Here is a 22,935-nt window from a genome sequence, read left to right as displayed (position 1 = left end):
TGGTGGAGGAGGAGGAATGATCCCATGTTTTGTGATTGGACTGCATGTACTCCCTCGACTTGTGATTGGATGAGGTGTGCTTTGAGGGCTTCTGGTTGTACGAGGAGGAGTGCTCCCACGACCTATAGGAAGAGGAAGTGTGCTCCCGGGACTTGTGGTTGGTCGAGGCCTTCTCCCTCGGTTTGTGGTTGGACGGGGCCAGCTGGTGGCCATTGACTTGTCCCTCCTGCTCCTCCAGTAGAGACGGGGTGGTGGATTGGCTGCTGTGACCCCCGGGTCTGGATACATGTCCTCTGTCCAGTTGTTAGCTCCTCCCCTCTGGAGATCCATGCCCCGCCCCTCCACTAGCACCTGTATCTCTGCTCCTCCTCCCTGGTCGTCCACAGCGCTCTGCCGCATGAAGCAGGCGTTTCTGGGACGGTGAGAGTGGCCTTGTTTAGCGGTCGGCGGGCTTCGGGGGGGCGAGGGGGGGACGCTCAGGACTGGGCTGAGGTCAGGCGTTATCAAGGGAGGCGTGGTGTCCGGGGTGCACAGCTCAGGACTGTCAGTTCCCGTGGAAATGATCTCGTGGTCTTTGTTGTCCTGGTGCTTATTGGGCCGCTGGCACTCCAGACCTGACAGACAGGCAGACAGACAGGCAGACAGACAGGCAGAAAGAGACGAAACACAATGAAAGAGGGGATTTGGCAGAGGTCCACCAGACATACAGTACAGTCAACAGTTTGGACACATCTACTCATTCAAGGGTTTTTCTCTATTTGTACTATTTTCTACATTGTAGAATAATAGTGAAGACATCAAAACTATAAAATAACACATATGGAATCCTGTAGTAACCAAAAAGGTGTTAAACAAATCAAAATAGATTTTATATTTCAGATTCTTCAAAGTAGCCACCCTTTGCTTTGATGACATCTTTGCACACTCTTGGCATTCTCTCAACCAGCTTCATGAGGTAGTCACCTGGAATGCATTTCAATTAAACGGTTTGCCTTGTTAAAAGTTAGTTTGTGGAATTTCTTTCCTTTAAATGCATTTGAGCCAATGTGTTGTGACATGGTATAGGGTGGTATACAGAAGATTTGATAAAAGACCAAGTCCATATTATGGCAAGAACAGCTCAAATAAGCAAAGAGAAATAACAGTCCATCATTACTTTAAGACTTTGAAAGTGCAGTCACAAAAACCATCAAGTGCTGTGATGAAACTGGCTCTCATGAGGACCGCCACAGGACAGGAAGACCCAGAGTTACCTCTGCTGCAGAGGATGAGTTGATTAGAGTTACCAGCCTCAGATTGCAACCCAAATAAATGTTTCACAGAGTTCAACATCAACTGTTCAGAGGAGACTGTGTGAATCAGGCCTTCATGGTCGAATTGCCGCAAAGAAACCACTACTAGAGGACACCAAGAAGAAGAAGAGACTTGCTTTGGCCAAGAAACACGAGCAATGGACATTAGACCGGTGGAAATCTGTCCTTTGGTCTGATGAGTCAAAATTTGAGATTTTTGGTTCCAACTACTGTGTCTTTGTGAGACGCAGAGTAGGTGAACGGATGATCTCCGCATGTGTGGTTCCCACCGTGAAGCATGGAGGAGGAGGTGTGCTGATGTGGGGGTGCTTTGCTGGTGACACTGTCGGTGATTTATTTAGAATTCAAGGCACACTTAACCAGCATGGCCACCACAGCGGTCTGCAGCAAAACGCCATCCAATCTGGTTTGCGCTTAGTGGGACTATCATTTGTTTTTTCAACAGGACAATGACCCAGCACACCTTCAGGCTGTGTAAGGGCTATTTGACCAAGAAGGAGAGTGATGGAGTGCTGCATCCGATGATCTGGCCTACACAATCATCCGACCTCAACCCAATTGAGATGGCTTGGGATGATCTGGACCGCAGAGTGAAGGAAAAGCAGCCAACAAGTGCTCAGCATATGTGGGAACTCCTTCAAGACTGTTGAAAAAGCATTCCAGGTGAAGCTGGTTGAGAGAATGCTAAGAGTGTGCAAAACTGTCATTAAGGCAAAGGGTGGCTGCTTTGAAGAATCTAAAATATATTTTCATTTGTTTAACACTTTTTTGGTTACTACTATGTGTTATGTCATAGTGTGGATGTCTTGACTATTATTCTACAATGTAGAAAATAGTTTTAAAAAATAAAGAAAAATCCTAGAATGAGTAGGTGTTGTAAAACTGGTACTGTACATCAGGATTACACAGCTAGATTACTGTGTTAATTCAAGTAACACAGGTAATATTACACAGTACAGTACACCCTGTACTGTGTTAACTCAGGTAAGAGGACAAGATAATGAGAATTAGAATTTGGGTACACTACTGACTGAATCCAACCCAGATTGTCTGTAGAGGAAGTTTCAATAAAGTTACTTCAAATTCTACAATGAGTTTAATTATATTTCTCTGCCTGGTTGGGCATGTGTACAGTAGTTACTGTAGCTAAGTCAATTTCTCTGTGATTGACTCACCGTTGGATTCACCGTTTCCATGGATATGGAATGACGGCGAGAGTTCCTTGGCAGCGACCCTGGCCATCCGACATTCCTCGCTAGCCTTCAGGGCCACACCTTCAGCTGCATCCGCCTTTCCCCTCGCGTGGCTCATCCTGAGAGACAGAGAGACAGAGAGACAGAGAGACAGAGAGAGACAGAGAGAAAGACACAGAAAGAGAGAGAGAGAGACAGAGAGAGAGAGAGAGAGAGAGAGACAGAGAGACAGAGAGACAGAGAGAAAGACACAGAGAAAGAGAGACAGAGATTGACAGAGAGAGACAGAGACAGATTGACAGAGAGAGACAGAGAGAGACACAGAGAGACACAGAGAAAGAGAGCGAGACAGAGATTGACACAGAGAGAGAGAGATTGACAGAGAGAGACAGAGACAGATTGACAGAGAGAGACAGAGAGAGACACAGAGAGACACAGAGAAAGAGAGCGAGACAGAGATTGACACAGAGAGAGAGAGAGAGAGAGACAGAGACAGAGATTGACAGACAGAGACAGAGAGAGAGAGACACAGAGAGAAAGACACAGAGAAAGAGAGAGAGACAGAGACAGAGACAGAGACAGAGACAGAGAGATTGACAGAGAGAGACAGACAGAGAGACACAGAGAGAAAGACACAGAGAAAGAGAGAGACAGAGACAGATTGACAGAGAGAGAGACACAGAGAGACAGAGAAAGAGAGCGAGACAGAGACAGAGATTGACAGAGAGAGAGAGAGACAGAGACAGAGAGAGACAGACAGAGAGAGAGAGACACAGAGAGAAAAAGACAGAGAAAGAGAGAGACAGAGACAGAGATATTAAAATACTTGATGTAGATGCTGGTTGTAGATTTAAATATGGGTGTAGATTGTCTTAGTGCTGTGTGTTGCCTTTAGGACTGTTGTTTACACCCTGTATCTGTCTGGCCTGGGTTTTGTGCTGTGTGTTGCCTTTAGGACTGTTGTTTACACCCTGTATCTGTCTGGCCTGGGTTTTGTGTTGTGTGTTGCCTTTAGGACTGTTGTTTACACCCTGTATCTGTCTGGCCTGGGTTTTGTGTTGTGTGTTGCCTTAAGGACTGTTGTTTACACCCTGTATCTGTCTGGCCTGGGTTTTGTGCTGTGTGTTGCCTTAAGGACTGTTGTTTACACCCTGTATCTGTCTGGCCTGGGGTTTTGTGTTGCCTTAAGGACTGTTGTTTACATCCTGTATCTGTCTGGCCTGGGTTTTGTGTTGTGTGTTGCCTTAAGGACTGTTGTTTACACCCTGTATCTGTCTGGCCTGGGTTTTGTGTTGCCTTAAGGACTGTTGTTTACATCCTGTATCTGTCTGGCCTGGGTTTTGTGTTGTGTGTTGCCTTAAGGACTGTTGTTTATCCTGTATCTGTCTGGCCTGGGTTTTGTGTTGTGTGTTGCCTTAAGGACTGTTGTTTACACCCTGTATCTGTCTGGCCTGGGTTTTGTGTTGCCTTAAGGACTGTTGTTTACACCCTGTATCTGTCTGGCCTGGGTTTTGTGTGTTGTTGCCTTAAGGACTGTTGTTTACACCCTGTATCTGTCTGGCCTGGGTTTTGTGTTGTGTTGCCTTAAGGACTGTTGTTTACACCCTGTATCTGTCTGGCCTGGGTTTTGTGTTGTGTGTTGCCTTAAGGACTGTTGTTTACACCCTGTATCTGTCTGGCCTGGGTTTTGTGTGTGTGTTGCCTTAAGGACTGTTGTTTACACCCTGTATCTGTCTGGCCTGGGTTTTGTGTTGCCTTAAGGACTGTTGTTTACACCCTGTATCTGTCTGGCCTGGGTTTTGTGTTGTGTGTTGCCTTAAGGACTGTTGTTTACACCCTGTATCTGTCTGGCCTGGGTTTTGTTGCCTTAAGGACTGTTGTTTACACCCTGTATCTGTCTGGCCTGGGTTTTGTGTTGCCTTAAGGACTGTTGTTTACACCCTGTATCTGTCTGGCCTGGGTTTTGTGCTGCCTTAAGGACTGTTGTCTACACCCTGTATCTGTCTGGCCTGGGTTTTGTGTTGCCTTAAGGACTGTTGTTACACCCTGTATCTGTCTGGCCTGGGGTTTTGTGTTGCCTTAAGGACTGTTGTTTACACCCTGTATCTGTCTGGCCTGGGGTTTTGTGTTGCCTTAAGGACTGTTGTTTACACCTGTATCTGTCTGGCCTGGGTTTTGTGTTGCCTTAAGGACTGTTGTTTACACCCTGTATCTGTCTGGCCTGGGTTTTGTGTTGCCTTAAGGACTGTTGTTTACACCCTGTATCTGTCTGGCCTGGGGTTTTGTGTTGCCTTAAGGACTGTTGTTTACACCCTGTATCTGTCTGGCCTGGGGTTTTGTGTTGTGTGTTGCCTTAAGTGTGTTGTCTACACCCTGTATCTGTCTGGCCTGGGTTTTGTGTTGCCTTAAGGACTGTTGTTTACACCCTGTATCTGTCTGGCCTGGGGTTGTGTGTTGCCTTAAGGACTGCTGTCTACACCCTGTATCTGTCTGGCCTGGGTTTTGTGTTGCCTTAAGGACTGTTGTTTACACCCTGTATCTGTCTGGCCTGGGTTTTGTGTTGCCTTAAGGACTGTTGTTTACACCCTGTATCTGTCTGGCCTGGGGTTTTGTGTGTTGCCTTAAGGACTGTTGTTTACACCCTGTATCTGTCTGGCCTGGGGTTTTGTGTTGCCTTAAGGACTGTTGTTTACACCCTGTATCTGTCTGGCCTGGGTTTTGTGTTGCCTTAAGGACTGTTGTTTACACCCTGTATCTGTCTGGCCTGGGGTTTTGTGCTGTGTGTTGCCTTAATAAGGACTGTTGTTTACACCCTGTATCTGTCTGGCCTGGGGTTTTGTGCTGTGTGTTGCCTTAAGGACTGTTGTTTACACCCTGTATCTGTCTGGCCTGGGTTTTGTGTTGTGTGTTGCCTTAAGGACTGTTGTTTACACCCTGTATCTGTCTGGCCTGGGGTTTTGTGCTGTGTGTTGCCTTAAAGACTGTTGTTTACACCCTGTATCTGTCTGGCCTGGGTTTTGTGTTGTGTGTTGCCTTAAGGACTGTTGTTTACACCCTGTATCTGTCTGGCCTGGGTTTTGTGTTGTGTGTTGCCTTAAGGGCTGTTGTCTACACCCTGTATCTGTCTGGCCTGGGGTTTTGTGCTGTGTGTTGCCTTAAGGACTGTTGTCTACACCCTGTATCAGTCTGGCCTGGGGTTTGTGTTGCCTTAAGGACTGTTGTCTACACCCTGTATCTGTCTGGCCTGGGTTTTGTGTTGCCTTAAGGACTGTTGTCTACACCCTGTATCTGTCTGGCCTGGGGTTTTGTGCTGTGTGTTGCCTTAAGGACTGTTGTCTACACCCTGTATCTGTCTGGCCTGGGGTTTGTGTTGCCTTAAGGACTGTTGTTTACACCCTGTATCTGTCTGGCCTGGGTTTTGTGTTGCCTTAAGGACTGTTGTCTACACCCTGTATCTGTCTGGCCTGGGTTTTGTGTTGCCTTAAGGACTGTTGTCTACACCCTGTATCAGTCTGGCCTGGGTTTTGTGTTGTGTGTTGCCTTAAGGACTGTTGTTTACACCCTGTATCTGTCTGGCCTGGGTTTTGTGTTGTGTGTTGCCTTAAGGACTGTTGTTTACACCCTGTATCTGTCTGGCCTGGGGTTTGTGCTGTGTGTTGCCTTAAGGACTGTTGTTTACACCCTGTATCTGTCTGGCCTGTATCTGTCTGGCCTGGGGTTTTTTTCTTTATCAGGATGGTTCTCCTTTTCAGACTGTTCCTCCGGTGAGTATAATATTTCCCCCGGAACATTCCGGTAAATGGCCTGGTTTTCTGTTCAGCCCTTTTCATCCATTTTATGGATGGATTTTATACTAGAATGACATCCAGAACCTGTTTTCTGCTAACATTCCTCTCCTTGTGTCAAATGTGTTTGACATGACAAGGATTGGCAAGGAGTGGAATGTTTCCACAAACAGATCCTAACAGGACAGCTCAGCCATCCACTGTATCACCATGGTCCCAACAGGACAGTACAGCCATCCACTGTATCACCATGGTCCCAACAGGACAGCTCAGCCATCCACTGTATCACCATGGTCCCAACAGGACAGTACACACATCCACTGTATCACTGATCCTAACAGGACAGCTCAGCCATCCACTGTATCACCATGATCCCAACAGGACAGAACAGCCATCCAATGTATCACCATGATCCCAACAGGACAGAACAGCCATCCAATGTATCACCATGGTCCCAACAGGACAGAACAGCCATCCATTGTAATAATACAGTCATCCAAAACAATCAATCTGCATGGGTTCGTTTTTCTAAGGAAATGGTTTACTTGCTTGGTGAACAACTTCAGAATTTGTCTGACCTGTTACCTCAGTATGGTACAACCATACTGCTTGAAGAGTTGCTGAGACTACAGGTCTATCGGACCCCTGGGGACAGTTTACCTGACCTGTTACCTCAGTACGGTACAACCATACTGCTTGAAGAGTTGCTGAGACTACAGGTCTATCGGACCCCTGGGGACAGTTTACCTGACCTGTTACCTCAGTACGGTACAACCATACTGCTTGAAGAGTTGCTGAGACTACAGGTCTATCGGACCCCTGGGGACAGTTTACCTGACCTGTTACCTCAGTACGGTACAACCATACTGCTTGAAGAGTTGCTGAGACTACAGGTCTATCGGACCCCTGGGGACAGTTCACCTGACCTGTTACCTCAGTACGGTACAACCATACTGCTTGAAGAGTTGCTGAGACTACAGGTCTATCGGACCCCTGGGGACAGTTCACCTGACCTGTTACCTCAGTACGGTACAACCATACTGCTTGAAGAGTTGCTGAGACTACAGGTCTATCGGACCCCTGGGGACAGTTCACCTGACCTGTTACCTCAGTACGGTACAACCATACTGCTTGAAGAGTTGCTGAGACTACAGGTCTATCGGACCCCTGGGGACAGTTCACCTGACCTGTTACCTCAGTACGGTACAACCATACTGCTTGAAGAGTTGCTGAGACTACAGGTCTATCGGACCCCTGGGGACAGTTCACCTGACCTGTTACCTCAGTACGGTACAACCATACTGCTTGAAGAGTTGCTGAGACTACAGGTCTATCAGACCCCTGGGGACAGTTCACCTGACCTGTTACCTCAGTACGGTACAACCATACTGCTTGAAGAGTTGCTGAGACTACAGGTCTATCGGACCCCTGGGGACAGTTCACCTGACCCAGATGAAACCTATTTCTGGACTTAAAAACAACCTTTCATGGATATTCTCAACTAGGCCTTTTAGTCTGGAAACCGGCCCATTTGGCACATCGCAAGATAACAGAGAATCTTTAAGTGCACTTGTCAAAGACAAAGATGTTGGCCACCTTCTCCGGCTCCCTAACCTAAGCCTAACCTTACACCTTAGCTCAAACCTGACTACTGTTACCACAGCAACAGAGATCTCCGGCTCCCTAACCTAAGCCTAACCTTACCCCTAGCTCTAACCCGACTACTGTTACCACAGTAACAGAGATCTCCGGCTCCCTAACCTAAGCCTAACCTTAGCTCTAACCCGACTACTGTTACCACAGCAACAGAGATCTCCGGCTCCCTAACCTAAGCCTAACCTTACCGCTAGCTCTAACCCCACTACTGTTACCACAGCAACAGAGATCAACACCATGGGTCTGTTTCTCACCTGGACAGGGCGATCTCTGCCTTCTGCTTGGCGATGTCTGCAGCTAGCTCTAACCCCACTACTGTTACCACAGCAACAGAGATCAACACCATGGGTCTGTTTCTCACCTGGACAGGGCGATCTCTGCCTTCTGCTTGGCGATGTCTGCAGCTAGCTCTAACCCCGACTACTGTTACCACAGCAACAGAGATCAACACCATGGGTCTGTTTCTCACCTGGACAGGGCGATCTCTGCCTTCTGCTTGGCGATGTCTGCAGCTAGCTCTAACCCCGACTACTGTTACCACAGCAACAGAGATCAACACCATGGGTCTGTTTCTCACCTGGACAGGGCGATCTCTGCCTTCTGCTTGGCGATGTCTGCAGCCTTCTCAGCTGCTTCCACAGCCCGCTCCACCTTCTCCCTGATCTTACTGGCTCTCAGAGGAATCAGGTTCTTCCGTTTCCCGCTGACCAGCGCGTTCTGCTTGTACTTCCCTTCCTCTTTGGTGCTGTCGGGGAACGTTGTACAGCCGTAACCATGGCGCTTGTTGGCAACCCACTCCCCCTCGTAGCGTAGACCGTCGGAGCGCCGGCTCACGCCCCAACCCGCCCGCTGGTCACTGCGCCACTCGCCGGCGTAGGCCTCGGTGACCGTGGCATCCACAGGAGCGCCCTGCTCGCCGTCCTGGCTAGCGTTGGAGTGTATGTCGGAGGCGGCAGAGGAGACGGTGCTCATGCCGGCCTCGCTGCAGAACGAGCTCTGTTTACTCAGCTGGCTGGCCAGGGAACTCTTGGACTCGGAGCGACGCAGCTTCAGACCACTCAGGATCGACTGACGGAAACGGCCTGGGATATGAAACGACACGACGTTATTTATCCTACAAAATACGATACGATGCAACTTTACAGAAATAGACAACGGACATACAAACACAAGCGTGACGTAATAACAATAAGTCCATGTCAAAGTGCCAATAGATTGGACTAGAAAAGCAGGGCTAATGGATATTGAAGTATTAGCTCATAGAACCCGAGCAGCTGCCCACAAACAGCACATCAGGAGTCTCACCTTTCCTCTTCCCCCGACGGTCCGCCTCGCTGGGCGCAGTCAGAGCGAAGCCCCCCCTCCCCACGGGACTCCCGACCAGCCCGCCCCCCACCACCCCGTCGGCAGGCGAGACGGCGGTCCCGGCGCCGTCCTCCAGCGGGGTGGGGGGGCCGTGGCTGTGCTCTGAGCGGAGGGAGTTTATGGACGTGCGGAGTGGGTAGAGGATGACGGCCGCCATGCCGTATGGCACGCTCTGCCGGACCCCATAGCCGTGCCGCATCCCCCCCAGCCACTGGCCCTGGAACGTACCTATAGGAGAGAGTCATAGGGGTCAAATTATAGGGCGATCTGATGGCATGCATTGCACCACATAACCAATTAGGTCACCCCCCTTCCCAGCCACTGGCCCTGGAACGTACCTATAGGAGAGAGTCATAGGGGTCAAATTATAGGGCGATCTGAGGGCATGCATTGCACCACATAACCAATTAGGTCACCCCCTCCCAGCCACTGGCCCTGGAACGTACCTATAGGAGAGAGTCATAGGGGTCAAATTATAGGGCGATCTGAGGGCATGCATTGCACCACATAACCAATTAGGTCACCCCCTTCCCAGCCACTGGCCCTGGAACGTACCTATAGGAGAGAGTCATAGGGGTCAAATTATAGGGCGATCTGAGGGCATGCATTGCACCACATAACCAATTAGGTCACCCCCCTTCCCAGCCACTGGCCCTGGAACGTACCTATAGGAGAGAGTCATAGGGGTCAAATTATAGGGCGATCTGAGGGCATGCATTGCACCACAATAGGTCATTTCATTATTCTAGATTACAGCCACAAGCAACAAGAAGAAGTGATGTGTGTGGGCCCAAGACAGACAGGAAGTCACAGTACACAGACATCAAGTGCAATTAATTGTCACACGCTGATCTGTTTCACCTGTCTTGTGATTGTCTCCACCCCCTTCAGGTGTCGCTTATTATCCCCGGTGTATTTATCCCTGTGTTTCCTGTCTCTCTGTGCCAGTGTATTTATCCCTGTGTTTCCTGTCTCTCTGTGCCAGTGTATTTATCCCTGTGTTTCCTGTCTCTCTGTACCAGTGTATTTATCCCTGTGTTTCCTGTCTCTCTGTACCAGTGTATTTATCCCTGTGTTTCCTGTCTCTCTGTGCCAGTGTATTTATCCCTGTGTTTCCTGTCTCTCTGTGCCAGTGTATTTATCCCTGTGTTTCCTGTCTCTCTGTACCAGTGTATTTATCCCTGTGTTTCCAGTCTCTCTGTGCCAGTGTATTTATCCCTGTGTTTCCTGTCTCTCTGTACCAGTGTATTTATCCCTGTGTTTCCTGTCTCTCTGTGCCAGTGTATTTATCCCTGTGTTTCCTGTCTCTCTGTACCAGTGTATTTATCCCTGTGTTTCCTGTCTCTCTGTGCCAGTGTATTTATCCCTGTGTTTCCTGTCTCTCTGTACCAGTGTATTTATCCCTGTGTTTCCTGTCTCTCTGTACCAGTGTATTTATCCCTGTGTTTCCTGTCTCTCTGTGCCAGTGTATTTATCCCTGTGTTTCCTGTCTCTCTGTACCAGTGTATTTATCCCTGTGTTTCCTGTCTCTCTGTGCCAGTGTATTTATCCCTGTGTTTCCTGTCTCTCTGTGCCAGTGTATTTATCCCTGTGTTTCCTGTCTCTCTGTGCCAGTGTATTTATCCCTGTGTTTCCTGTCTCTCTGTACCAGTGTATTTATCCCTGTGTTTCCTGTCTCTCTGTCCCAGTGTATTTATCCCTGTGTTTCCTGTCTCTCTGTACCAGTGTATTTATCCCTGTGTTTCCTGTCTCTCTGTACCAGTGTATTTATCCCTGTGTTTCCTGTCTCTCTGTACCAGTGTATTTATCCCTGTGTTTCCTGTCTCTCTGTACCAGTGTATTTATCCCTGTGTTTCCTGTCTGTACCAGTGTATTTATCCCTGTGTTTCCTGTCTCTCTGTACCAGTGTATTTATCCCTGTGTTTCCTGTCTCTCTGCCCCAGTGTATTTATCCCTGTGTTTCCTGTCTCTCTGTACCAGTGTATTTATCCCTGTGTTTCCTGTCTCTCTGTACCAGTGTATTTATCCCTGTGTTTCCTGTCTCTCTGTACCAGTGTATTTATCCCTGTGTTTCCTGTCTCTCTGTACCAGTGTATTTATCCCTGTGTTTCCTGTCTCCAGTGTATTTATCCCTGTGTTTCCTGTCTCTCTGTACCAGTGTATTTATCCCTGTGTTTCCTGTCTCTCTGTACCAGTGTATTTATCCCTGTGTTTCCTGTCTCTCTGTCCCAGTGTATTTATCCCTGTGTTTCCTGTCTCTCTGTGTACCAGTGTACCAGTGTATTTATCCCTGTGTTTCCTGTCTCTCTGCCCCAGTGTATTTATCCAGTGTATGTATTTATCCCTGTGTTTCCTGTCTCTCTGCCCCAGTGTATTTATCCCTGTGTTTCCTGTCTGTACCAGTGTATTTATCCCTGTGTTTCCTGTCTCTCTGTCCCAGTGTATTTATCCCTGTGTTTCCTGTCTCTGTACCAGTGTATTTATCCCTGTGTTTCCTGTCTCTCTGTACCAGTGTATTTATCCCTGTGTTTCCTGTCTCTCTGTACCAGTGTATTTATCCCTGTGTTTCCTGTCTCTCTGTACCAGTGTATTTATCCCTGTGTTTCCTGTCTCTCTGCCCCAGTGTTTTATCCCTGTGTTTCCTGTCTCTCTGTACCAGTGTATTTATCCCTGTGTTTCCTGTCTCTCTGTACCAGTGTATTTATCCCTGTGTTTCCTGTACCAGTGTATTTATCCCTGTGTTTCCTGTCTCTCTGTCCCAGTGTATTTATCCCTGTGTTTCCTGTCTCTCTGTGCCAGTGTATTTATCCCTGTGTTTCCTGTCTCTCTGTAAGTGTATTTATCCCTGTGTTTCCTGTCTCTCTGTACCAGTGTATTTATCCCTGTGTTTCCTGTCTCTCTGTACCAGTGTATTTATCCCTGTGTTTCCTGTCTCTCTGTACCAGTGTATTTATCCCTGTGTTTCCTGTCTCTCTGTACCAGTGTATTTATCCCTGTGTTTCCTGTCTCTCTGTACCAGTGTATTTATCCCTGTGTTTCCTGTCTCTCTGTCCCAGTGTATTTATCCCTGTGTTTCCTGTCTCTCTGTACCAGTGTATTTATCCCTGTGTTTCCTGTCTCTCTGTGCCAGTTCGTCTTGTATGTTTTTCAAGTCAACCAGCGTTTTTCCCTACTCCTGCTTCTCTTCTCTTTTTCTAGTCCTCATGATTTTTTGACCCTTTGCCCGTTTTCTGGACTCCGTACCCGCCTGCCTGACCATTCTACCAGCCCTGACCTCGAGCCGGCCTGACCATTCTGCCTGCCCTGACCTCGAGCCTGCCTGACCATTCTGCCTGCCCTGACCTCGAGCCTGCCTGCCACTCTGTACCCGCCTGCCTGCCACTCTGTACCTCCTGGACTCTGAACTGGTTTTGGCCTTCATTTGTGTTCAATGGGGCTCATTTATCATTTCCATAAAATACTATATGTAAAATTTGTCCTTCCAATTTGTTCAATTCAAAGCAATAAACATGATGAAAACCTTGTTTCATTTATATTTGTTCAAGATAAACATGATTTATTCCACCCAGGTCTTGATTATAATTACATTTTATTTTTAAAAAGAACAGCACTTGTATTGATAAGTGTGATCTAACAGAGGTAAATGGCAAATATTAGCCATGTATGCTGTCTATACTGCTTGTAACTGATATAAGTCAACATCTAAGTATTTAGTATTAAAGTATGTTCACTTAAATTGTTATGGCTGAATTGATTTAAAAACCCAATAATGTTGTGGGTCCATCAGACCCGAGAAGATCGGGAGAATAACAAAAACATGAACGCCACACAGGGGTTAAATATCATGACCGCACCTCACGTCATGACAACAGGTTAAATATCACGACCGCACCTCACGTCATGACAACAGGTTAAATATCACGGACCGCAATGTTCTCTACCTCAGGCAAAATCATGTTTTTCATTTTCCATTGATTAAAACTAAGATATTAGGTTTTATTTCACAACTTGGCTGAAACCCGACCGCAAATAATGATCCGTTTTTATCTTATGTTGTTTTATACAGTGGATTGTTTAAAGAGCGTTTCCATCTCATTTCAGTAGTGAGGCTTTTAACGCGAACATATTCACGTTTTAGTGGCCGGGGTAGGCCTAATAAACGGCATTTCACCTCCATTTCAATCATCTAAAAACAGAGGAATGACATGTTGTGTGAACCTTCGCTGTGGTGTGTCTGTCAAAGTGTAAGAGATCGGGACCTGTCCATGGTGCTGAAAAGCAGATCGCAATAGACAAAGCTATGCTGCGCCGACCCCATGTAAATACCGATTCATGTTATTAGCCTACACTACACACAATATTACAGGTGTAGCTGTTGGTATAGCGACAATAGCACGTTTATTGGGTTGTGGAAAATGTGTCAGCTCGTTCGTGCTATATTAATCTCCCAGGTGAGAGACCGAAGAGAGAGAGGTGCTCTCTCTCGTGACGCAGTCTTTATTTTTATTTATTTTTTATCTAATTCTGGAGTGTTATTACGGTCGCCTCCGCTACTTCATAAACCAAATAACACCAAGGTTATCTGCTGGTATGTAAACCATTGCGGTAAATCTGATATTAGACTACAGGCTACGCTGGTAAACAACCTCTAGCTACACCGATACAGCAGCCACGGATCTGGTTTCCATGGTCCCCTCTGCACCACTTATTGACCTCTCTCTCTCTACCTTTCCCTATCTCTCCCTCTCTTCCTCCCTCACTCTACCTACCTCTCTTCCTCCCTCACTCTACCTACCTCTCTTCCTCCCTCCCTCACTCTACCTCCCTCTCTCTCCCTCCCTCACTCTACCTCCCTCTCTTCCTCCCTCACTCTACCTCCCTCTCTACCTTTCCCTATCTCTACCTCTCTTCCTCCTCACTCTACCTCCCTCTCCTCCCTCCTCCCTCACTCTACCTCCCTCTCTTCCTTCCCTATCTCACCTCTTCCACCTCCCTCTCCTCCCTCCCTCCCTCACTCTACCTCCCTCTCTTCCTCCCTCACTCTACCTCCCTCTCTACCTTTCCCTATCTCTACCTCTCTTCCTCCCTCCCTCCTCCTCTCTACCTCCCTCTCTTCCTCCCTCACTCTACCTCCCTCTCTTCCTCCCTCCCACTCTACCTCCCTCTCTACCTTTCCCTATCTCTACCTCTCTTCCTCCCTCACTCTACCTCCCTCTCTTCCTCCTTCACTCTACCTCCCTCTCTTCCTCCCTCCCTCACTCTACCTCCCTCTCTTCCTCCCTCACTCTACCTCCCTCTCTTACTTCCTCACTCTACCTCCCTCTCTTCCTCCCTTACTCTACCTCCCTCTCTTCCTCCCTCACTCTACCTCCCTCTCTTCCTTCCCCGGCACCCCTCCCTGCCTCTCTCGGCTCATCCCGGTTTAGTGCAATGGAGTTGCTTTGGTTATCAAACGGCCTAGATTAGGGACAGTTTGACATTTACTGTGTGTGTGTGTGGGGGGGGGGCAGATGTCTCTTCATATTACATTGGAGTGGATGAACATGCGCAGGTAGCCTACAGGACACCTTTTAAGTAGCCTAATCAAATTAATGCATTTTAAAAGTTAAGTTAAGTGACCAATATTTAGACAATATTGAAGCATTTGAGGTCAAGGAATAGCTACTCTGATTGTTAAGGAGGCAGAACGCGCGTTAATCTTTCCTGAATAACTGGGCCTGCTGGGCGCATGAGACTGTGTGGCTACACAATGTAGGACGACTTGGGAGAATGACGACGGGCAACAGACAGTGTATCAGAAGGAAAAATACAGCCAGACTGTCCTGTACGGTGCCTTATCTAGATCAAGAGTAGACCTACAATTCATCCAGACGGAATGAAACATTCAAATATCGGGGCTTTTGCGCCATTATTCAATGACATTTTCACTTCAGTTTACAGTATTTCACTCACTTGAAAACAATAATGCAGTATTCATTTTAATGTGGTTATGTAGGCTAGTCTAGGGAGGATCATTGTGTTGTTGTCGTCTAGTCTAGGGAGGATCATTGTGTTGTTGTAGGCTAGTCTAGGGAGGATCATTGTGTTGTTGTAGTCTAGTCTAGGGAGGATCATTGTGTTGTTGTAGGCTAGTCTAGGGAGGATCATTGTGTTGTTGTCGTCTAGTCTAGGGAGGATCATTGTGTTGTTGTAGACTAGTCTAGGGAGGATCATTGTGTTGTTGTAGACTAGTCTAGGGAGGATCATTGTGTTGTTGTCGTCTAGTCTAGGGAGGATCATTGTGTTGTTGTCGTCTAGTCTAGGGAGGATCATTGTGGCGTTGTAGGCTAGTCTAGGGAGGATCATTGTGGTGTTGTAGGCTAGTCTAGGGAGGATCATTGTGGTGTTGTAGGCTAGTCTAGGGAGGATCATTGTGGGTTATGTAGACTAGTCTAGGGAGGGAGATCATTGTGTTGTTGTAGGCTAGTCTAGGGAGGATCATTGTGGTGTTGTAGGCTAGTCTAGGGAGGATCATTGTGGTTATTGTAGGCTAGTCTAGGGAGGATCATTGTGGTGTTGTAGGCATTGTGTTGTTGTCTAGTCTTGTGGTGTTGTAGGCTAGTCTAGGGAGGATCATTGTGGCGTTGTAGGCTAGTCTAGGGAGGATCATTGTGTTTTGTAGGCTAGTCTAGGGAGGATCATTGTGTAGTGTTGTAGGCTAGTCTAGGGAGGATCATTGTGTTGTTGTAGGCTAGTCTAGGGAGGATCATTGTGTTGTTGTAGGCTAGGGAGGATCATTGTGGTGTTGTAGGCTAGTCTAGGGAGGATCATTGTGGTGTTGTAGGCTCTAGGGAGTCTAGGGAGGATCATTGTGTTGTTGTAGGCTAGTCTAGGGAGGATCATTGTGTTGTTGTAGGCTAGTCTAGGGAGGATCATTGTATTGTTGTAGGCTAGTCTAGGGAGGATCATTGTGTTGTTGTCGTCTAGTCTAGGGAGGATCATTGTGTTGTTGTAGGCTAGTCTAGGGAGGATCATTGTGTTGTTGTAGGCTAGTCTAGGGAGGATCATTGTGGTGTTGTAGGCTAGTCTAGGGAGGATCATTGTGTTGTTGTAGGCTAGTCTAGGGAGGATCATTGTGGTGTTGTAGGCTAGTCTAGGGAGGATCATTGTGTTGTTGTAGGCTCTGGCCTCTCCTCTGCACCTGGCATCTCCTCTGTACCTGGCCTCTCCTCTGTACCTGGCCTCTCCTCTGCACCTGGCCTCTCCTCTGCACCTGGCCTCTCCTCTGCACCTGGCCTCTCCTCTGTACCTGGCCTGTCCTCTGTACACCTGGCCTCTCCTCTGCACCTGGCCTCTCCTCTCTGTACACCTGGCCTCTCCTCTGCACCTGGCCTCTCCTCTACACCTGGCCTCTCCTCTGTACCTGGCCTCTCCTCTTCACCTGGCCTCTCCTCTGTACCTGGCCTCTCCTCTGCACCTGGCCTCTCCTCTGTACCTGGCCTCTCCTCTGTACATGGCCTCTCCTCTGTACCTGGCCTCTCCTCTGTACCTGGCCTCTCCTCTGCACCTGGCCTCTCCTCTGTACCTGGTCTCTTCTCTGCACCTGGCCTCTCCTCTGCACCTGGCCTCTCCTCTGCACCTGGCCTCTCATCTGTACCTTGCCTCTCCTCAGCACCTGGCCAGTTATTCCTCTACGTTCTTGTGGATTTATATAGAAAATTGATGCAGATTTGAATGATTTTATATGTGGCATGATTGCTAGTTAACCTATTGTAGATCTGGACAAACGATCCACCTACCACTATTGTCACTATGTACAGAGGGCAGGATAGAGTTGACTGTGTACTAAACGTGTAGAAAAGTGTAGAGAATAAGGGAAATACCAAAACACCTTGGTAGGGGAGGAGCGTGCAGGCAGATTAGGAAATGTGGCTATATTGAAGAAATTATTTTGTTAAACCTGCAAAATGGGGAATGTAAACCAGGAGAAAATGCACTACCCTCCCCTGTGCCTAATAATAAAAATAAATTAAAATCCCCCATCCCTCCCCAAAGCAAAACAAAAAGCTAGACAAACCTCCCTTATTTTGGACCGGCCCACCTCAGTCAATTTCAAACTGTCCCTTTGCGCCCAAGTCAGAAAACCCCAGTGACAATGCCAAAGCACCAATCAGGGCTCAGAACACAGAGAGTCTTCAGTGACAGGCTGACCTGCTGTCTCGGCGTTACCATGGCGATTTACAGTACAGAGGCGTCTGTGGTATAATGCAGAGAGCGAGAGAGGGATGGGGAGAGAAAGAGAATGCATGTGTATATAGTAGGGAAGAATAGAGGAGGGGGAATAGGGGAGAGGGGAATAGAGGAGGAAGAATAGAGGAGGGGGAATAGGGGAGAGGGGAATAGAGGAGGAAGAATAGAGGAGGGGGAATAGAGGAGGGGGATAGAGAAGGGGGAATAGAATAGAGGAGGAAGAATAGAGGAGGGGGAATAGAGGACGGGGAATAGGGGAGAGGGGAATAGAGGAGGAAGAATAGAGGAGGGGGAATAGAGGAGGGGGAATAGAGGAGGAGGCATAGAGGAGAAGGCATAGAGGAGGGGGAATAGAGGAGGAGGCATAGAGGAGAAGGCATAGAGGAGGGGGGGAATAGAGGAGTAGGAATAGAGGAGGAAGAATAGAAGAGGGGGAATAGAGGAGTGAGGAATAGAGGGGGGGAAGAGAGGAGGGGGAATAGAGGAGGGGGAATAGACAAGGATGAATAGAGAAGGGGCAATAGAGGAGGGGGAATAGAGGAGGAGGAATAGGGGAGGGGGAATAGAGGAGAAGGCAAAGAGGAGGGGGAATAGAGGAGGGGGAATAGAGGAGGAGGAATAGAGGGGGATAGAGGAGGGGGAATAGAGGAGGAGGAATAGAGGAGGAGGAAGAGAGGAGGGGGAATATATGAGGGGGAAGAGAGGAGGGGGAATAGAGGAGAGGGGGGGGATAGATAAGGAGGAATAGAGAAGGGGAATAGAGGAGGGGGAGTAGAGGAGGAGGAATAGAGGAGGGGGGGGAATAGAGGAGAAGGCATAGAGGAGGGGGAATAGAGGATGAGGAATAGAGGAGGGGGAATAGAGGAGGAGGAATAGAGGAGGGGGAATAGAGGAGGAGGAATAGAGGGTTGAGGAATAGAGGAGGGGAAATAAAGGAGGGGGAATAGAGGAAGGGGAATAGAGGAGGAAGAATAGAGGAGGGGAAATAGAGGAGGGGGAATAGAGGAGGGAGAAATAGAGGAGGGAGGAATTGAGGAGGGAGGAATAGAGGAGGTGGAATATAGGAGGGAGGAATAGAGGAGGTGGAATATAGGAGGGAGGAATAGAGGAGGAGGAATAGAGGAGGGGAAATAGAGGAGGTAGAAATAGAGGAGGGAGGAATAGAGGAGGGGGAATAGAGGAGGGAGAATAGAGGAGGAGGAATAGAGGAGCAGGAATAGAGGAGGGGGAATAGAGGATGAAGGAATAGAAGAGGAGGAATAGAGGAGGAGGAATAGAGGAGGGAGGAATAGAGGAGGGGGAATAGAGGAGGAGGAATAGAGGTTTGGGGAATAGAGATGCTGAGAGGATATAACGATTCAACAGGCTTCAAATAAGATAGTGGCAGGCAGTCAGATGCTATATACATGTAAAAACACTGATGCATTTCAGTTAGCTGACATTACTGGCAGCATCATTGTTTGTCTTTGCGTGGTAACATGTACTATACTGCTAGCCCACATTAAGTGTTCTGCTTTCACACCACTTTATTACAGAACTGGAAATAGCAATATAGCCTACATACTCTGTCTTTGTAAAGCTTGCGCACACACATAGGGCCTAGCCCAGATCCAGACAGAGTCCTGAATGTTCTCTAGGATCTAGTGCCAGTCTGCAGAGACTCCTCTCTGATTCAGCTAGCCCAGATCCAAACCCTGAATGTTCTCTAGGATCTAGTGCCAGTCTGCAGGGGCTCATCTCTGACTCAGCTAGCCTAGATCCAGACAGAGTCCCGAATGTTCTCTAGGATCTAGTGCCAGTCTGCAGGGGCTCCTCTCTGATTCAGCTAGCCCAGATCCAAACCTGAATGTTCTCTAGGATCTAGTGCCAGTCTACAGGGACTCCTCTCTGATTCAGCTAGCCCAGATCCAGACAGAGTCCTGAATGTTCTCTAGGATCTAGTGCCAGTCTACAGAGGCTCCTCTCTGATTCAGCTTGCTCAGATCCAGACAGAGTCCTGAATGTTTTCTAGGATCTAGTGCCAGTCTACAGGGTAACCTCTCTGATTGAGCTAGCCCAGATCCAGACCCTGAATGTTCTCTAGGATCTAGTGCCAGTCTGCAGGGGCTCATCTCTGACTCAGCTAGCCCAGATCCAGACAGAGTCCTGAATGTTCTCTAGGATCTAGTGCCAATCTGCAGGGGCTCCTCTCTGATTCAGCTAGCCCAGATCCAGACCTAGTCCTGAATGTTCTCTAGGATCTAGTGCCAGTCTACAGGGACTCCTCTCTGATTCAGCTAGCCCAGATCCAGACAGAGTCCTGAATGTTCTCTAGGATCTAGTGCCAGTCTACAGGGGCTCCTCTCTGATTCAGCTAGCTCAGATCCAGACAGAGTCCTGAATGTTCTCTAGGATCTAGTGCCAGTCTACAGAGGCTCCTCTCTGATTCAGCTAGCCCAGATCCAGACCCTGAATGTTCTCTAGGATCTAGTGCCAGTCTGCAGGGGCTCCTCTCTGATTCAGCTAGCCCAGATCCAGACCCTGAATGTTCTCTAGGATCTAGTGCCAGTCTGCAGGGACTCCTCTCTGATTCAGCTAGCCATGATCCAGACAGAGTCCTGAATGTTCTCTAGGATCTAGTGCCAGTCTGCAGAGACTCCTCTCTGATTCAGCTAGCCCAGATCCAGACCTAGCCCTGAATGTTCTCTAGGATCTAGTGCCAGTCTGCAGGGACTCCTCTCTGATTCAGCTAGCCATGATCCAGACAGAGTCCTGAATGTTCTCTAGGATCTAGTGCCAGTCTGCAGAGACTCCTCTCTGATTCAGCTAGCCCAGATCCAGACCTAGTCCTGAATGTTCTCTAGGATCTAGTGCCAGTCTGCAGGGGCTCCTCTCTGATTCTCTGTATGTTTCAGACCTATTACTGCCGACTGGGGAGGTGACCTGTATATTGTTATCAATCCCAGCCGAAATAGTTCTCAGATATGGGATAACCATTTCAGATACAAGGGGAGTCAGGTAGAGATACTGTATGAAAAGAGATGGAGAGAACAGAATGCAATGTGATGAGGGTTGAAAGGAGGATGAGAGGTACAGGATAAGGAGAGGGTAGAGTGACCCTTATAGCACCTGTTTTATAGTGGCTTAAAACCAAAATAGAATGAATACAAGTGTGCTGCATAGTAAGAGCAACCTCAGCGTGATGGCTTGGTGTGTCCCTTCCTTACCTCCATCGGAGTACGTCTCAGTCCCGTATCCATCCTGCAGGCCGTTGCTCCAGGTCCCTTCGTAACGGGCCCCGCTAACCGTGCTCTCCAGTTGGCCGTAGCGTCCCTTGAAGCCCTGCGTCCACTCCCCCCTGTAGTCCCAGCGGCCCTTGCTCTCCACGCCGACACCGTGGCGTTTCCCCTGCGCCCACGTGCCCTGGTAGCTATTCCCGCTGGGCCAGGTGTAGACGCCCAGGACCTCGAAGCCGTGGCTCCAGGCCCCGGCGTACTCCCCCTGACCCTGTGGCCCTGTGCAGACCCCCCGGCCATGGGCCTTGCCCTGCTCCCACCCTCCACAGTACGACCCCCCGTCATCAAAGTCAAACCTGCCTCCAGTGGACATGCATGAAACAGGTTTAGGCAAAATCCTCAGAACGTCAAGAAGAGAAAATCAGGTTGACACAGAAAGATCAGGGCCGGGAGGCGAAGATGGAGATAGAATCATGGAGGTTTAGATCTCCTAGTACTTCCCTTTACTTTCTTGTTGTTGTTTTTGTTATGATAATGGAATCAAAAACAGGTTCCCCGTCTTGTACAGAGCAGGGCTTGGTCCAGAGAACATCACCTGGGACGGAGAGAGAGGTTTCATCTGTCTGTCAATGGAGGTGGCAGGGTCTGGATCTCGGTCTGGGCCTGGCGCGACGTTAAGGATGCTAGATGCTACTGCCGGCCGAGCATTCTGCTTCCCACGGCTGTATGCGTTCCTCCTCTTCTCCTCCTCTTCCTCCTCCTCCTCCTCCTCCTCCACCCTCCTCCTCCTCCACCCTCCTCGCCAGCTGGGATGGCACTAACCCACTCACCTCTCCGTTGGCTGGGGCACTCCAGACAGGCTAGGCCCAGGCTTTTCTAATAGTCCCAGAGGCCCTGACGGCAGCAGCGCCACAGCGAGCACAGCCTGATGAGCTCAATCAGACATACCACCACCACCCGTCTAGCTGTGCCGTACTGGCACACAGAAATGGAGAGAGGATAGAGACGGGAGAGGGAGAGAGGATAGAGACGGGAGAGAGATCGTACCTCACCAGTACGCCCCAGAAATAAACAGAGATGGGCTATAGCTATAGAATGGGCTGGAAACATCCGAACACACACATCCGTAAACACACACACACACACACTGAACACACACACACCTCAGACGACCTAACTGACTGTTTATTTCCCCTTTGCTCCCCTCTTCTTCTGTCTTGTTCTCTCCTTCCTCCTCCTCCTCCTCCTCCTCACTGTGCTCCTGCAGCGCTGTAGCGATGGAGCTGCAGTCTCTCCTGAACAACATGGGAGGAGGGTTGATGCAACAACAAAATATATATATAATGATTGTCTTCCTTTCCTCTTAATCTTCTGTATTTAGAGCTCAACCCCCTTATGTCTGGGTCGTTAATATATCCAGTTTCCCACAAGTCATATGGTGGTGGTCTTAGAGCTCTTCTCCCCTTATGTCTGGGTCTCTCTAATCTCTCCAGTTTCCCTCATATGGTGGTGGTCTCTCTCTCTCTTCTCTCCTCTCTGCTCTCTCTCTCTCTCTCTCTCTCTCTCTCTCTCTCTAAAATCTGCTCATTACTGAAGGACTGGTCCACCCCATCCAATACCCCTCCCCCACATGCTCCCTCTCTCCCTCCCTCCTCCTGCAGGCTCTTAAAGAGACAGGGATACAGGGACAGGGGAAGAGCAGCATGTGTTCGGTTCACTGCACTGGCCCTTTGGGGATAAATCCTGCTTTCCCTAATTACCTAGCGGTCTAATGATCTACCTCTCTCTCTCTCTCTCTGTCTCTCTCTCTCTCTCTCTCTCTCTCTCTGTCTCTCTCTCTGTCTCTCTCTTCTCTGTCTCTCTCTCTCTCTCTCTCTCTCTCTCTGTCTCTCTCTCTCTCTCTCTGTCTCTCTCTCTCTCTCTCTCTCTCTCTCTCTCTCTCTCTCTCTCTCTGTCTCTCTCTCTCTCTCTCTCCTCTCTCTCTCTCTCTCTCTCTCTCTGTCTCTCTCTCTCTCTGTGTCTCTCTCTCCCCCTCTCTCTCCCCCCTCTCTCTCTCTCTTTCAATTCAATTCAATTCTCAATTCAAGGGCTTTATTGGCATGGGAAACATATTGGCATGGGAAACATGTGTTAACATTGCCAAAGCAAGTGAGGTAGACAACATACAAAGTGAATATAT

General features: G+C 48.6%; 1 protein-coding gene and 1 pseudogene across 2 annotated transcripts in view; one reads left to right on the top strand and one right to left on the bottom strand.

Annotated features, from left to right (window-relative positions):
- The window catches only part of LOC121845954, a 40,731-nt pseudogene extending 28,119 nt beyond the window's left edge, over positions 1 to 12,612 (top strand).
- Positions 1 to 22,216, bottom strand: part of jph3a (junctophilin 3a) — a 22,736-nt gene extending 520 nt beyond the window's left edge. The window contains exons 1-5 of one of the 2 annotated variants that reach the window (XM_024409026.2): positions 20,748 to 22,216; positions 9,253 to 9,540; positions 8,525 to 9,029; positions 2,489 to 2,625; positions 1 to 614 (exon numbers count right to left, since the gene is read on the bottom strand). The exon at positions 1 to 614 is cut by the window's left edge and continues 520 nt beyond it. In XM_024409026.2, coding sequence (XP_024264794.2) covers positions 1 to 614; positions 2,489 to 2,625; positions 8,525 to 9,029; positions 9,253 to 9,540; positions 20,748 to 21,129 — 1,926 coding nt within the window. In that variant the 5' untranslated portion in view covers positions 21,130 to 22,216. Of the gene's footprint in view, positions 615 to 2,488; positions 2,626 to 8,524; positions 9,030 to 9,252; positions 9,541 to 9,921; positions 9,978 to 20,747 lie in introns of those variants that run through there. The other variant, XM_042318474.1, reaches the window with a different exon arrangement.
- Between the last annotated feature and the right edge of the window lie 719 nt (positions 22,217 to 22,935).

The sequence above is a fragment of the Oncorhynchus tshawytscha genome, unplaced genomic scaffold (genome assembly GCF_018296145.1).
Source record: "Oncorhynchus tshawytscha isolate Ot180627B unplaced genomic scaffold, Otsh_v2.0 Un_scaffold_1349_pilon_pilon, whole genome shotgun sequence".
NCBI classification, from domain to species: Eukaryota; Metazoa; Chordata; class Actinopteri; order Salmoniformes; family Salmonidae; genus Oncorhynchus; species Oncorhynchus tshawytscha.
This window is presented reverse-complemented; position numbering and strand designations above follow the sequence as displayed.